The 15,983-nt window shown below is 33.2% G+C and overlaps 5 protein-coding genes across 6 annotated transcripts in view; 3 read left to right on the forward strand and 2 right to left on the reverse strand.

Annotated features, from left to right (window-relative positions):
* The window catches only part of zfh1 (Zn finger homeodomain 1), a 35,034-nt gene extending 26,672 nt beyond the window's left edge, over window positions 1-8,362 (forward strand). For both annotated transcript variants that reach the window (XM_033344136.2, XM_033344137.2), the window contains 4 exons: window positions 395-748; window positions 1,057-1,389; window positions 1,739-1,898; window positions 2,177-8,362. In XM_033344136.2, coding sequence (XP_033200027.1) covers window positions 395-748; window positions 1,057-1,389; window positions 1,739-1,898; window positions 2,177-2,370 — 1,041 coding nt within the window. In that variant the 3' untranslated portion in view covers window positions 2,371-8,362. The remainder of the gene's footprint in view (window positions 1-394; window positions 749-1,056; window positions 1,390-1,738; window positions 1,899-2,176) is intronic.
* Window positions 8,363-9,238: 876 nt separating this feature from the next.
* On the reverse strand, window positions 9,239-11,111 carry LOC117162267 (trafficking protein particle complex subunit 12). The gene has a single exon (XM_033344142.2). The coding sequence runs from the start codon at window positions 10,937-10,939 to the stop codon at window positions 9,368-9,370; it is 1,572 nt and encodes a 523-aa protein (XP_033200033.1). The 5' UTR covers window positions 10,940-11,111; the 3' UTR covers window positions 9,239-9,367.
* Window positions 11,112-11,295: 184 nt separating this feature from the next.
* On the forward strand, window positions 11,296-12,823 carry LOC117162271 (glyoxal reductase). The gene is made up of 6 exons (XM_033344149.2): window positions 11,296-11,539; window positions 11,669-11,749; window positions 11,840-11,947; window positions 12,052-12,338; window positions 12,418-12,619; window positions 12,684-12,823. The coding sequence occupies exons 1-6, from the start codon at window positions 11,479-11,481 to the stop codon at window positions 12,821-12,823; spliced, it is 879 nt and encodes a 292-aa protein (XP_033200040.1). The 5' UTR covers window positions 11,296-11,478.
* A 32-nt stretch (window positions 12,824-12,855) lies between these two features.
* LOC117162268 (Adenosine deaminase, tRNA-specific 1) lies at window positions 12,856-14,363 on the forward strand. Its single transcript, XM_033344143.2, has 3 exons — window positions 12,856-13,544; window positions 13,630-13,881; window positions 13,984-14,363. The coding sequence occupies exons 1-3, from the start codon at window positions 12,856-12,858 to the stop codon at window positions 14,261-14,263; spliced, it is 1,221 nt and encodes a 406-aa protein (XP_033200034.1). The 3' UTR covers window positions 14,264-14,363.
* On the reverse strand, window positions 14,362-15,962 carry Rtc1 (RNA terminal phosphate cyclase 1). Its single transcript, XM_033344146.2, has 7 exons — window positions 15,821-15,962; window positions 15,492-15,731; window positions 15,227-15,393; window positions 14,978-15,152; window positions 14,753-14,903; window positions 14,579-14,683; window positions 14,362-14,510 (listed from the first exon to the last, which is right to left on the reverse strand). The coding sequence occupies exons 1-7, from the start codon at window positions 15,960-15,962 to the stop codon at window positions 14,366-14,368; spliced, it is 1,125 nt and encodes a 374-aa protein (XP_033200037.1). The 3' UTR covers window positions 14,362-14,365.
* Window positions 15,963-15,983: the final 21 nt, after the last annotated feature.

Consider the following 15,983-nt stretch of genomic DNA (forward strand, 5'->3'; position numbering starts at 1 on the left):
ATTATTGTGACACATAAAATCTCCTAAATATATCAATATAAAGAATCGATTATTACAATTTAATGGTCTGTAGAAAAATATTGTAACAGCCACGTTTATTGATTGAAACAATTCTTAAGGAATTTTCCTCAAATTAATCTAAATTTCCTTATTCCCTTGTTTTATGCTTTACACGTTCGTTCAGAAATTACAATTTCTGATGTATTTTAAAAAATTACGAATTTCTGCAATCAAACTAATAACAAAGATTTCAGGAGTTCTCTTCCAGATTACTTTGTATCGCTTAACTGATCTCTCCTTAAAGTCATTGATAATTGACCTAACTATCACAATTCGCTATTTCAGCCACAGAAAAACACAAATCCCTTAATTAGCGATGAATATATTGGCACAGGATCAAGACAGCGAGATGTCCAGCGAGATGGCACATTATCCAGACTGGTCGGCAGCGGATCAATATGATTCGCAGAGTGAAGGTTTGGCGGCGAAGCTTGAGGATGTGAATCAACCCAGTGCGAAATCAGGTTACAAGAGAAAAGCGGAGGATAGCTCGGAGGCGGACTCGGAGGACGAGGAGGATGGTACACAGACGCACAATGATAACGGAAGAAGAGTCAGGGCTAGATCGTTGATAGACGATGAGCAATTGGCTGTTCTTAAGGGTTACTATGCCATTAATCCTCGACCCAAGAAGGAGGAGATCATCATGATTGCCAATTACATCAATTTTCCTACTCGTGTCGTACAGGTGCATGTTTTTCCTCAAAAGATTCTCCAAAAAGAAATCTTACCCGATTAACTCCTTGTCTTATGACTCTTTTTAAACGAATGCTTGTTTTCCATTGCTTCAACACCATGTTCAAATTTATACATAATAACGTTCAGTTTGAAGAAGTGAAACTAAAATTAGCGTTGAAACTAAAGTTTGTTAGGAATAGAATTTTTATTTGTTTGAATTGAAACTGTTATCGCAAGAAATAATGGCAATGTAAAACAATAATATGCTTTTAAAAGAATCATTCAGAACATGTCATGAATACGTTATTTAATATTCAGGTTTGGTTCCAAAATTCCCGAGCGAGGGACCGACGAGAATCGAAGATACCACCTCTAGTACCATTGGCAAATCCGACCAGTCAGACCGCGTACGAACAACCATTAGATTTGTCGAAGAAAGAAGCTCTCACAGAGACGGCGTGCAAAGACAGTGAAACTGTTTGTGCAAAATTCACATCGTCGTCTCCCGTTGAACCGAAAAACGATAATGCGCCATCGCATAATCAAGACGCGGATGATCTGGAGGATTCGCCACTCGTTATTGACGAAGAGACCACCGATTCTGTAGAAACGAAACGTACGGCCCCGATGGGGGGAGAAATTGTTCCGAAGGTAACGATAACGCTGGTTCTAACGATTACTATTAAACTGCGAATATCTATGCATTTGCGAAAACTTTAAATCCAGCACTTTACTTTAAATGCGAAATATTTAAAGTCAAGTAATTGCTTATTTGTATTTATAAAAGTATGAGCTTGCATAAAAATTCGCGATCTACGTATAATACAAAAATAAAGTACATATAGAAAATAATTAATAAGATAGTAAAAATGTGTTATATTAAAGCGATGAGGCGTAAAGAAGTTTGCTGTTATATTTTATATGCCTCTATTTTAATGTTGCATAATTTGTATGTTGAATATTGCTGTGCTAAGTATATTATGAAGTTCCGTATTTGCAGAGTCAACCTCAGACAAATGTAAAGAACGAAAGTGAAAGCACGAATCAACCAGAGGCTTCGCCAGCAGCAGAGATCGAGCAGGGTGTCTACTTCTGTGATCGGTGTGACAAAACATTCTCCAAGCACAGTTCCCTAGCAAGACACAAATATGAACATTCCGGTATGCATTTAAATGTTGCTCTCTTCATTTTTACACATTAGAAATTAACGTATAGAAAATTCTTATTTTTTTATATTTGAAACATTATTTAATAACATTAATATTCAACTAGTAACCAGAGCTTCCCAAGCTTTTTAGGGGTCGAGACCCATTTTCGAAAATGATAATTTTTCCCGACCCACCCAAAAAGCAGCTCGGTGATCCGCCAGTCGGTTACAAACCACACTTTGGTCTTCTATGATGTAGATAATATTAAAAGATCGGATGAATATCCACAGGGCAAAGGCCGTACAAATGCGTGGAGTGCCCAAGGGCGTTCAAGCACAAGCACCATCTGACCGAACACAAGCGACTGCACAGCGGCGAAAAGCCCTTCCAGTGCTCCAAGTGCCTCAAGCGCTTCTCTCACTCCGGCTCCTACAGCCAACACATGAATCATCGTTACTCTTACTGCAAGCCGTATAGAGAATAGAAGTATTCCCGCTAGTTGAAACGAAAACTCTCTCGCTGACTTAGCTAAGTATGTACGGTCCTTTTTTCCTTCTACGACAAGGGACTCAGCATTTAATGAAGAAAAAGAAGCGAATTTAAAAACGGGAAATAATATTATATCTCGCGATAAAATAAAACGCCTGGGAACCACGTTAGGAGAACGGCAAGTACACCTAGCGACGAATTTTTCCAAACGCGATCTCGCGCACGCATTTTACCCGCGAAAAGGCTTGCGTTAAACACAGCAAATAATAATCAAAGCCTAAAAAATATATTTAACTGGAGAAGGAAACGCATGTTGATCGGAAAGGAAAATGAAAAATGAAATGCTATTCTGAAGAAAAAAGAAAAAGAATAGAAGATCGAATGATACGTTGTATTAAAAAGATTAAAGAAGATAGCGAATGAGACTCGATAGTCGCGACTCTCCTGTTCAAGCAAACAACATCGTCCAAGTGTCACGTGAGTTTCTTCTCAAGTTCGTTCTCGCTGAAATAAAGAAAGGAGCTAAAAATGATAAAAAAAGGAAGCAGAAAAGCAAAAAGCAAAAAAAAAAAATGAATTCGCAGCGACCTTGAGTCGACGAGAATTAAAAAAAAGGAAACCAAATACGCAACGGTACCAAAAATGCATAATGCAATAATCTATTATATATTATATATAATATACATAATATTTTAGTATTTTTATTAACAAGATTATTATATATACCATGACAATAATAAGGAAACTAATTAACGTACAAATTTGTTAGCCACGTTCGCACGGGGCACGCGATATAATTCAGTCGCGACGCGCAAATTGGCGAAGGGATATGGTGACGTGATTTGAATGTTTCATTTTTGACCGAGTTGCGCGTGTGCAGTTGTACATTTAATAACGAACGAATTAAAATTCAAAGTAATATCCTGTACTGGAAAGTAACAATATTTAAAAAGTGCAGAAACCATTTTCTAGATATTTTTACCAAATAATTAATTTACAAGAAAGGAAGGAAAGTTAAAAGTGGTGGAAAAATAATCTTTCGTTTCTGAGACATCCAATCGAATGATATTCTTCAGCCTTAATTCCTTCGTTCGCTAATGTTTTGGAACAGCACGAAGTTTGAAACATATTAAGAATTCAAAGTATAAAAATTCATATTACTAAAAAGACAAAAAAAAAAAAGGATAAGTGCGCGCGTGCAATTGGATAAGAACGAACACCAAAGGTAAATGCTGGGAAAGGTTGAAGCACCGGACAAAAAGAGAATACATTTGAATTTAAACCGCTAAACTGAGAGAGCTTAAACGCAAATTCCGATGAATCGCTGAGAACGGAGACTAGAATTTCTAGTCGCCTGGTCTATCCTCATCGTCGAGAGAGCTTTTTTCAAGCTCGATGCAGGAGGATTCGACCAAATTACGATTTATTATAGCGTCGAGGTGTTTCTGGGCCTTATCTATCGGTGATCGATGCCATAACGAATAATTTTCGATTCTTGTGTACTTACTTTAAATCCAAATCACATCTTCGTATATTTCCATAATGTTACGTGAGAGATTCATATATTTCAAGTTCATTTTTTTTGCAGATCTCACGATAGTTTTATAATACCAATCGTATATAAATTAGTCCTTACTCTCAGTTATTAACACTAGAACTATCAAATATGTTAAGATGACCGTTTCTAGCTTTCTTTTTTTTTTTTTTTGTTTGTAATTACTAAAAACACGTAAAAGCTTTTGATAAAATTAATGTTAACGTATATTTGGATCGAAATACGATTATATACTTGTACTTTACTTTTATCATACTACCTTAATTACAATTATTTATATATTTGTATTTTATATAGTTCTAGTGTTAATTTTAATAATTATTTAAGTATTTTGTACATTGTTGTCTCTTTCTGTAAGTTAAATTTTCTTTATTTTCTTGAGTTATTCAGACATACGATAAGTTAAGCTTCAAGCAATGCACGTATTTGTCGATTTATTTAACATTGTTATTATTTAATATTTGAATCTCCGCGTATCATCAGTTTACGCTAAAAAGAAAAGATTTAGAAAAACGAATGTTTCGCATCGTAGGAAGAAACAAAAAAAATGCCTTAGACATTCCGTAAAAATCAACGCGCTACCGGTGCTCCTTTTTTAGTTATTCATAGATCACGAAACATCACCATGGCCTCTCGTACTTTTTGTAGAGCTCATATGGTCTCGTTGTCATCATAAGAGATTTCAATTGAACCCGACGAGCTCATCACATTTGTTTCTGGCGCCTGAAAGGGAAATGGCATCGAGAACCTTGCAATACAAAAAAAAAAAAGAAAAGAAGAAAAAAAAAGAAATACAAAAAGAAAACATTGAGAAAAAGTCCCTTCACCGAGATCCGGGCCCCGATCATAAACTCTAAGTATAATATTAAAATGCTTCCAATACTGTACTATTAAAACAGAAAAAAAATTATTATTACACAATTTTTATGATTTTATTCGTTCGGACGCGTAGGTAAGCGATATATATAAATATATATATAATCTACAGATCGATAATACTCGAGAATTGTATTTTATAACGGTTTATGCCTCTTTTTATTTACACGTACCACGAGTGACAAGTGATATATATATATATTATATTATATAAATATATATATTGTTATTGATAAAAAAAATTGATAAAAAGAAACGACGACTTATACGGGGATACACGGCAGAAAAAAAGAAAAGGTGTAACGTTTAAAGGGCCGCGCCAAAAAAAGTAGTGTCGTGTTCGGCCGAGCGGGGCGCCACCGTTGCATTTCCTCCGCGTCTAGAAGCTCCGGTTATCCGCGACAGGCATCGTGTCCGTACTACGAGATAAAATGGAAAAAATCCAGATATGATGCTTATAATACTCATTTATTATAGTGTTAATAGTTAAGAAATATATTTTTATATTATTATAATATTACGACACGATATATTATATATATAGTACTAATCGATCGCCGCGGATCCGTGAACCCGCGACGACGAGTCTGTTCCTCGGCTGGTACAGATACGCGAGAATCTTCTATTTTTATTTTCTAGTTTTTGAGACTCGATCGTAAACGATTCAACGTTCCTGTGCAATCGCTTTGTTATTTTTCTTCGTTATTTCTCATCATTACGTGTTATGTTCTCTATCTTTTTTCATTAATTTGTTTTTATTTGTATAATTTTTCTTCTTTTTTAAGGATTTTTTTAATTGTTGATATATATAACAATTTACCGGCATTCCTTAAGTATTTTTCCTTTCTATGATTTTACACAAAAATTTGTATTCGTAAATTAAGTTTCGTCGGTTATCGATTTTCAATTATATATAATTATTCTCACTCTGAAAAAAAAACGCCTCGATTCTGTACTTTCGAATACTTTCACGACCAACGGGTTTAGAACATCAGGAAGAAAAAGCAGGAAATTTACGAAGACAATATTGCATACGTATAAGTGACTAAATGAAGAATAAAAAAATTATATATATAAATATAAATATATAAATATATTAATATAGATATATAAAGATAGAAATATTTGCTCTGATTCGGGAGTATTTGCAACCTGCTCGCCTCGATGTATGTATGTACGTACTATTAAAAATAACAGATACAGACTACAGCGTAATTTTTGCCAGCTTTCGCGCATCGGCATCGGTTATGTCTCCGTTATTTCCTAAACTATTACGTGAAAACTACGTAAAAAAGAAAAAAGGAAAAAAAGATGAAGTAATTAAACTAAAAGTGAATAGTAACTCATATGAGCATGATGAAACAAAACGAAATATGAGAAAACGAGGAGAGAAATACGAGAAAAAAGAAGAAAAAAATTGTTAATGATTGTTGATGCAACGATTTAAAAAAAAAATGAGCACCGTACGATGCCTTCCGTGAACGACCGAGCTTGCCTAGTTACCGAAATAATATAGAAATTCAATGATTCGATCTCGATATGAATTCTCTCGTCGAAAGTAACGCTATCCCTGCGATGCCTCTTCCATCTGTCGAACGATTGTTTCCTGTAACCGCAGACAATAAATATAAAGCGAGTAAATGGCGTGCCATAAACGAATCTTCGTAAAGTTGTAAAGAACACTACGATACCGACACGTAGAGCATATGTACCTCTATATTCGTGTTTGATTGAAAAGTGTTCTAAAACGAATTCCATGAGAGTATATATTGTGATTTTTCTCTAAAGAGGGAGATGCACGTGGGGATAACAAACATATTCGCTTTAAATTGTATTCGACGAACACTGGTGGTTATGCCATCGAGCTTTCCATGACTACGTTACATAAGCACCAGAATCGTGCGTGTGTGCGTGTATTGCGTGTATGTACACCAGAAAAATACTCGGAAATAAAATACGGCAGGACAATAATAATACCGTTTCTTTTTAGAAATTAGAGAGCGTAAGCATTAATTACAATAGTACATATAATATATATATAAAAATTGTAAGTGTGAAAAAAAAGGATAAATTTGCTAAATGCAGAGAGGTCTGCACGTGTACGCACAAGCGCATCCCTTGCGTGTACGTGGATACACGTGTGTACACGGCACAGCATGTATGTACATAGGTAATACATTCGTAAGGTTACATTTAGTCGCCAGGAATAGCGATGCGGATGTTATTGTAACAGTGAAGTGTAATATGCGGTAGATACTTTGAGAGGACGGTAGGGGAAAAAAATATAAAAACCGGAAGGTTCCAGCTGCGTAGTGGATGCAGTGCCTTCTCCGGGTGAAATGATCTCGTGGTGTTGAAGCGAGCGGTTGCAAAACAGCTCGATAAGCAATTTGCATTGTATAATATTTTAATCTAATATTTTAATCTAAATTTCAACGAAAATTTATCGCTAAGAATTATAATTGTACCAGTTTCGTTTTAGATCGACGTATTTTTAAGTTATTTTTCGTCTTGCAATACAGTCACCAAAATAAGGAGCATGAAATTGAATTCAAAACGAATTTCAGAATAATAGTCACTTTTTGGAGAAGGAGTATATATATTCTTATAATTAAAAGTATGTTATTCTAACCAAAACGATCTCCTTTTAAAGTTCGATCGTTGATAATGGGCATTTGAGATAGAGAAACAAAATAGAGAAAAAAGAAGAAGGAAAGAAATAAAAAGTATAATGGAAGAGGGAGGATGTTGGAAGGATCGAACACTGCGCGCACTACGCGGCGAACTTTCGAAGCACGAATCGATGAATTTGGTTAAAACGGAAACGGGAGCCGAACCTGTTACACACTGCGGAAAGAAGCAGCAGATAAAAAGAAAATGAAATTAAAAAAAAATAATGTATTGTGACGAAGTTCCATCCATAATAAAATAAATGAAAATATTATACAGTTAGGCCGACTTTTCCGCCAGTTCGTGCCTTTTTTCTGCAGGGAGAGAGAGTGCAGTTTTGGAATCGATCTGAATGATGTATGCTATTGATGTACCGCCTACTAATAGAAAAACATGGATAAGGAACAGGAAAGAAAGAAAGAATGAGACAAAGAAATTGAGGAGGAAGGGTATAATGTTAGAATCGTTAACGATCTTGGAGATCGTGATGAAAATATGGGCGGACAGAAGAGACAGGATATGAGGAATTAATTACGGGAATAGATCGAACGAGTTTATGTTTGACATGATGACAAAGTATGTGTCCTGTAATGCATTATTCTCGAAGAACATTACGAGCACGCAAAATTATGTCAAACGTTGGTGAGAGAGAACAACAAGCAACAAATGAAAAGAAACGAAAGGAGAAAAGAGGTGCGAGATTAAATGTGTAAACAGTCGAAACTGAATGATATGAATGAAGGGAGAGAATGAGAAGGAATGTGTGTGCGTGTGAAAGGAAGAACGGGAGGGAGAGAAAGTAAGTGAGAGAAAGAATTCTAGCAATTGTTGAACGTTCATTAAATTGTCCTCGTTTCATGATGTAATAAAGGCTATTTTACTTTGACATCGATGTTACATTTTTTACTTTACATATATTCCTTGTACCTTAGGATTTGGGTTTGAGGACTGGTATATCAAGATACGAAGATATAATCAAATATTATTCCCTTTAGAAATATGTACTACATCAGAATCAAATACATAGCTCTATCCATCGAGATGTTGTCGTATTCTTACTGAAAAGACGATGATAACATCTATAGCTAAAAATGAAACTACTTTTACAAATGTATAAGTAAATGTTAGAAGCAAAATTATAATGGAATAGCTTTGTCTATTGATACTAATAATGGAGTCAACGATTAAATGACCACACCCATTAGGGCTCAGAAACGAAGCCAATTTGTTCAGTATTCCCGCCTATTGTGATTAAGGAGGGGATTAAGTTACTTGTCTAAGCAGGTAAGGTCCATATTCCATTCATTGTCTTATATGAATAATGTCAGATCTATTATGTATTTAGTCAATGCCACCTTGTAAAGATAGAGACTTCTGTAGCTCGTCGGTGGCGGAACATGAAAAACGATTATATGTCACATCTATTTTGTACCTCGTCAGTGATGCCATTACCATTAACTACACTCGTTTCCTCATCTGTGCCGCTGCCATTGACTGAGGATAGTACTCGTTAGATGCCACTACTATACTTAATTGACAATGTCGCATGTGGCACAAAAATGGGTATCAGATGATTTCCAAAACATGAAACACTAAAACGCATTGCGTGCCAGATTTACTTTACAGCTCGTCTGTGATTAAATATAATTGTAATAATTTAGCAATATTATCTATTAATTAAAAAAAATATGCAAAAAATTAAAATATCAAATAACTGAATAACTGTGATTAGATTAAAAATGCACAAGAAAGAATACTGATCTTTTAAGAAACTGATTTTTATTGTTAAAATTTATACATTACTCGGCGCAACCATGTTCATAATTATATAACAGGTTTAAAATTTCATTCTCGCTCTATCATATACTGTACATGGACAAACGGAAAGATCTCAATTTAAAGGGAGTTTCAGGCACTGTATATCTACAGCATCTCCTTTATACCTGTTCAATTGACTCAGTAAATGTAACTTCGGTTGTTTACAATGAGTTGTATGCAATTCATATGATGTACATATATTCAACAGTACAGGTTCTTGTAAACTTTTTACAGGATTTCTTGTTATCATACTTTCATATAAATGCACTGCTGCTTTTAACTGGCCTGTATATAAAAGACAAACAGCCATATTATTAATTAGTGCTATGTTTGATGGATCCAATGCTTCTGCTGCTTGGAAACACTTGTATGCTTCTTGAAAAGAATTGTGGGCTACTGCCATTAATCCTCTGTCTGTTAACTCTCGAACAGTAGGACCGCTCTCTTTTTTATGCAGATTGATTAAAAATTTTTCTGCTGCCGAAACATCTCCCAAAAATAGATGTAATCTACCTATACTAGATCTCAATGCATCCATTTGTTCAGGTGACCAATCTGCAGATTCACAAAGTCTTCCTAAAATATCTATACCCAATACATAATTTTTCATGCTAACAGCACAGTTAATAATAGATATAAAAGTCCTGGATCTTCTGCCTTTCCACAATCTTATAGCATCTTCTTGTTCTGCAGGGTTAATCTTAACACGAGATCCATCTCCATTAAATCCATTGCTAAAATTGATTATAATTTGGTTCACAATTGCTAGAATCTTATAAAGATTATCCAATGCTTGTTTTGGTTTTGCACAATACATTGGAATCTCAGCTAAAAGTAGTCTAAAGGAAAAGGAAGCCATAGAACCTGGCCTGGTACCATACAGTTCAGGATAAAATGTAAAATACATGTCTGGTTTATCCAGATTACCAAATGGTTTTGACTCATTCTCTAAAATATCAATTTGCTTGAGCTTGGTTAAAAGAGCTAGCCTCGTGTACCACAGTTGCAAAGAATGTGGAGAATGTTTACTAGGTTGATTTATCTTGCCATATCCTTGAGCATATACTGCTAATAATCTTCCTGATAAATTTATTGCAGCTTTGTAACAACCAGCTTGTATTAATGTCCTTAAGCCACGTTCATCTTGAGTTACATCAGAAGCAGTGAGCACATGCCTCTGTATATTTTCATCTTCACCTAGGAATCTTACAACAGTACTCTTTATCAAATTGGGCATGTCCCCTTGAACTGCAAGTCCTGGCATCGTTAAGTTCTCTCTATCCAGGAAACTAGTCCCAGCAGTCGACGTGGCTAAGTTTCGTAAGATTTTTCTGGTCTGTTCAGAAGGTATCCACGCATCTCTGTGTACATCGTTCGTGCCACTATGATCAAGTCGTTCGTTACCAAGCAATGAACTACTCTTTAAAAATTCATTCGATTGATCCGTCAGTAATTCAAAATCCGGGATTCGACTCCCAGAACCTCTTTGCACGTCGAATAAATCTTCCTTTTTAGGCGAAACGATCTCATCGAAGATCGTGCGAGATGCATTTTCAAAATAGCGGCTGATATCTGTCTCCATTTCTTTCGTAACCTCTTCAGTAGTCTCGCATTTCTGCTGTGAATTCTCATTTTCTTCGGCCATTCTACGTCTGACTATTTTGTTTTCACTTGAAAATCTATATATACATTTATTTATATGATTTACAAAATCCTATAAACATTAGATCGAAGAAAATACCTTAGACGTCAACTGTCAAAATCAGATGGAGACATTCTGCCACGAATTATGTGTATAATAGAACGTGTTATTATGCATCTGTTTTTGTCTATCAATCATTGATATTTTTATACAATCTTTTGTGCTACAATATGAATAAATTTCTGCTATAATCACTAGGTTTAGTTGAAAAATGTAATATTCTGATTGTTGAAGACATAATTATGATATAATAATTAAATTTTCTAATAAGTTATTGATAATAATGTACTTAATTCTGAAAATTATAGTCGTACATATCTGACTAGAAAATAGTTTTCAACATTGAAACAAAATTAATTTCTTTCTATTTAATATCACTATATCAAAGATGGCACTATAAAATGATAATGACAATATATACCATATGTATTCCATACGAGTGCAAGTGGAGATTATAAGAAATTTTATAAATTAAGTATAATATGAACAATGCAGCGAAAAATGTTCTCCTTTCAAGTGGTTATACTATGCCTCTTATTGGATGTAAGATCATTAAAATATAAGAAATAGACTATTTTTTACTGTATTTAAGTCTGTATTGAAGGAAATATTAAAATAATGGTAAAGGACACTTGTTACTATTACTTATTATAAAATATTAAATCATTTTAGTTGGAACATACAAAATTCAAGGGAGAGATGTAATATATGAAGTAGTAGATGAAAGTTTAAAAGTTGGTTTTCGTTCTATTGGTATGTATTTAGTGAAATTATTAACATTATTAATTTGTCCTATTATAAATATATTCTGAAAATGTATCATTTCTTATTTATTACATATAGATACAGCTGTAGTGTATCGAAATGAAGAAGATATTGGCTATGCTCTGAAAAATTTATTACCAAAATATAATCTTCAAAGGAGTGATATATTTATTACAACTAAGCTTTGTATGTATCAATAATAATTTTATATAATATAAAGCATGTTAGACTTAAAAAATTAAATATATATACAAATATATAAATATATCATAATCATATATTTATGATAGCACCAAGTGAACATGGAGATCCAAAAGGAATAGAAAAGTCTGTACAAAGATCTCTTACAGCACTTAATACTACATACATTGATTTGTACTTGATTCATTGGCCAGGTGCAGCCAATATTTCAGAAAGTTCAATAAATAATCCAAGCTTAAGAGCAAAGACTTGGGATAAACTAGTAGAATTGAAGAAACAAGGGTACATAAGATCCATAGGTGTATCCAACTATACAATCAAACATCTAGAAGAATTATTGCAAAATTGTAAAGATACACCACCAAGTGTTAATCAAGTAAATCAATTGTACCTGAATTTAATTTGTATTTTAATTTATATTAATTAAAAAATTGAAATATATTTTTGTATTATAGGTTGAGTTGCATCCACATTATCATCAAAAAGAATTAATTAAGTACTGCAATAACAAAGGGATTCATGTACAAGCATATTCTTCTTTAGGAACTAGTAGCAGTACTAATCTTTTAAGAGATCCAGTTGTCGTAAAAATAGCTACTCAACTTAATGTATCACCAGCACAATTATTATTAAATTGGGCTTTGCAACAAGGAATTGGTAAATAATTTTCATTTTTAAGATGAATATTTCTACCATGTATCATTTAATGATATTATTACAGGCATCATTCCCAAAGCTGTAAAGAAAGAACATATAAGAGATAATATACAGCTAGATTTTGTTATTGATGAAGAAAGTATGAGAGCTTTATTTTCTCTACCTCAACATAAATATGCTTGGGACCCTTCCAATGTGTATTAGATAGATTAAATGCAAATAAAATAAAAAAAAACATGGAAGATCTTGCAGATCAGATTGCACACCTTTGTTTAGAAAAATATAATAAGCTTGGTAAGAATGGTAAACCATCAGAGAAGGAGTGGACTGTGCTATCAGGCATAGTGTTAAAAAAAAAGGACAACTCGCTCACTTTAGTAGCTCTTGCTACAGGCACAAAATGCTTAGGAAAATTAGATTTAATAAATACGAAAATATATGAGGAAGGTTGCAGATTAAGTGATTCTCATGCAGAAATTCTTGTTAGGCGTGCCTTTTTGAGATATTTATATGAGCAAATCAATTTCTTACTCAGTGACTCTAAAAGTGATGTTTTTACAATAGATGATCAGAAAAAAATTAAAATAAACGATAAAATATCGTTTCATTTCTTTACGAGTCAAACTCCTTGTGGAGATTGTTCTATATTTTTGAAAGAAGAATTCTATGAAGATGATGCGCCTCCAGCAAAAATAATAAAATGTGATTATAATAACAGAGTAGAAACAATAGAATCAAATACCGATAAAAAAGAAAAACAAATAATTAAAGATATATATAGAACTGGTGCAAAATGCATAAAATCCGAAAAATGCCAAGATCCTCATTTACCTGGAATAAACTACCACGTGGTTGGACCGCTACGTACTAAACCAGGAAGGGGAAATCCTACTCTTAGCTTATCTTGTTCAGACAAAATGGCAAAGTAAATACAACTGTGTAATATTACAATTAATATGAAATGGTATTCTTATAGAATATGAAAATTAAGCTTTATCTATTGATTTTAGATGGAATTTACTTGGAGTACAAGGATCACTTTTATCAATATTGATACCTCCAATAAAAATGGAAACTATTGTAGTTGGAGGCAATTCTCCTTTTTCTCTAGAGGCGATGGAACGTGGATTGTACAAACGATTCAACGAAAAAGTACATAAACTAAAGATTGTACAAAGTAAACTTTACTTTAAACAACAAAAAAATTCTGAAAGGAAACATCCATGTCCATCGAGTATAATATGGTGTGCTGTAAGAAATCGGTAATCTTTAATATTCACTTTTACTTAAATATTTATATTTACTTTTTCTATGATAAAGCTATGTTTTTAAACAAGATGGTCTTAATAATTGTTTATTTATAGCGATACTGAAGTAGCGGTTGAGGGTAGAAAGCAAGGAGCTACAAAAAAAAAGAAAGGTAGCAATCTACTTGTAACGAGACACGCTCTTTTTGAAATGTTCTTGCAAACTTGTGATAAATATCAACACCCTGATTGTAATATAAGACATCCTAAAAAGATTACCTATTTGGATTGTAAAATGTGGTCCAAAAATTATCAAAGCTTGTGGAACACTTTAAAATCAGGGTCTTTTTGTGCTTGGCCTTCTAAACCAATTTGGTTACAAACATTTGTGTTGTAGAATATTTAATATTCTTTAATATACAAATAAGAAGATTATAAATATGTACAAACATATATACTTTTAAAATTGGTACATATAAAAAATAAGTACAATACTATTTTACAATGTTCGTTTATTTATATTAGTATATCCTACACCTATACAGGTTAAGACAACTTGTTCTAATATTTCATCTTCTTCTTTAAGTGGCTCGATTTTAAAAACAACTCCAAAGAAATCTCTTAAATCGCGTAAAAATTGTATCCTGTGATAATATCATACATCAGTCTTATCATTTTAGGATAAATACAAATGTATAAAACAGCTACTTACATTGCTGGTGATAAAGGTCCTGTTACAACTTTAGACACATCTTTCCTACCCAATGCCATAAACATTGCAGTCATAGCTTGAAAAGCTGAATCTACACAACCATTTCTAAAATAATATATATTTATATAATATTTTCATTATCTGATGTATATTCAGTAGTTATGCTTGCTTTACCTGTAAATTTCATTAACTAATTTCATAGCTGCTTCTTTACCAATATCTTCTGGTACACAAGGCAAAGAAGCTGCTGTCATTAGAGGTGAAAATGCTTCTCCACCAAAAATAACATCAGTTGTTGTTTCAGCTGATAAAGTTACTCCAAAACCTGTCATATTTTCAAGTATTTAATGATATTTAATATATTTAGCGTTATTAGTTTCCGAACAACTAAATACATACCTGGTGATTTTCCACTAGATGCACCTTTACAATGATCTGTATGAATGTAAATATCTGGCAGGAAGTTTAACAGTATACCTTTAGCAGACTCCACAATTCGATTAGCAATAGCAGGAGATACACGTATACTACATGCAGTACCTCTGATCCTTTTCACCATTCCACTATTTTGAAACTACATATGCACCTTTTTATTTTTAAGTTATAAATTATAAATACTTTAATAAAGAAGATATACTTTCTACTAACTTGGATACTTCTAAGATTACGACTAGGAGGACATTTAAATTTAATTTCTCCACCACCTAGAGGTGCAGCTCCTCTTTTATTAATGGTAAAGATAACTTCATTATCACCAGACAGAAATTTTTTCAATATAGGTACAGCACATGCCTTCAGTCTGTCCACAGAAGGATCTTAAATACAATGACATATATATAATTTTTTAGCTGTTTGCCATTACAATAACTGACAATGTTCTGTGCTTAAAAATTTATCATGGAGGATTAGTTACCTATTGTATTATTAGTGATTCCTTTGAGTTTTATATCCACAGTTTTTTTACAAAATGGAGCTAACATCATAATTCCTTCTAGATAATAACCAATACCTCGTTGTACACTACAATCATGCTCTAATTCACCACCGTACAATAATCCAGGATTATAATATAAATTAGTTCCTGTTTCATTTAATTCTATTCTTGATCCATTTGTTATTTTATCCAATAAGCGAATAAAACTGACTTCGTACTCTACACATAATGAATATATTAATAATAATAAAAATATAATATATATAAATCTTTGAATATTTTCAAAAGAAGTATATGTTTAAACTAACCTTTAACTCCTGGATAGTCATCTTTAACTCTAATATTTGTAATTCGCACAGGCTTGCCGGATAATGTTGACAATAATAAGCGATATCGTAAATAATTACACCCTTCGTATGTTAGAACGTTATTTTTTCTTTCGGCTGGCATGTTTTATTAAAATTCGCGGCG

This window comes from Bombus vancouverensis, chromosome 8 (assembly GCF_051014615.1).
Source record: "Bombus vancouverensis nearcticus chromosome 8, iyBomVanc1_principal, whole genome shotgun sequence".
Lineage (NCBI taxonomy): Eukaryota > Metazoa > Arthropoda > Insecta > Hymenoptera > Apidae > Bombus > Bombus vancouverensis.

Coding starts and splice junctions, on each gene's coding strand:
- LOC117162267 (XM_033344142.2), bottom strand. CDS start 10,939: ATGGCCGAAGAAAATGAGAATTCACAGCAGAAATGCGAGACTACTGAA.
- LOC117162271 (XM_033344149.2), top strand. CDS start 11,479: ATGAACAATGCAGCGAAAAATGTTCTCCTTTCAAGTGGTTATACTATG. Junction 11,540..11,668: donor TACTATGCCTCTTATTGGAT/GTAAGATCATTA, acceptor AAATCATTTTAG/TTGGAACATACAAAATTCAA. Junction 11,750..11,839: donor AGTTGGTTTTCGTTCTATTG/GTATGTATTTAG, acceptor TATTACATATAG/ATACAGCTGTAGTGTATCGA.
- LOC117162268 (XM_033344143.2), top strand. CDS start 12,856: ATGGAAGATCTTGCAGATCAGATTGCACACCTTTGTTTAGAAAAATAT. Junction 13,545..13,629: donor TGTTCAGACAAAATGGCAAA/GTAAATACAACT, acceptor TATTGATTTTAG/ATGGAATTTACTTGGAGTAC. Junction 13,882..13,983: donor TGGTGTGCTGTAAGAAATCG/GTAATCTTTAAT, acceptor GTTTATTTATAG/CGATACTGAAGTAGCGGTTG.
- Rtc1 (XM_033344146.2), bottom strand. CDS start 15,962: ATGCCAGCCGAAAGAAAAAATAACGTTCTAACATACGAAGGGTGTAAT. Junction 15,153..15,226: donor GTAATCTTAGAAGTATCCAA/GTTAGTAGAAAG, acceptor GTGCATATGTAG/TTTCAAAATAGTGGAATGGT. Junction 14,904..14,977: donor ATCTAGTGGAAAATCACCAG/GTATGTATTTAG, acceptor AAAATATGACAG/GTTTTGGAGTAACTTTATCA.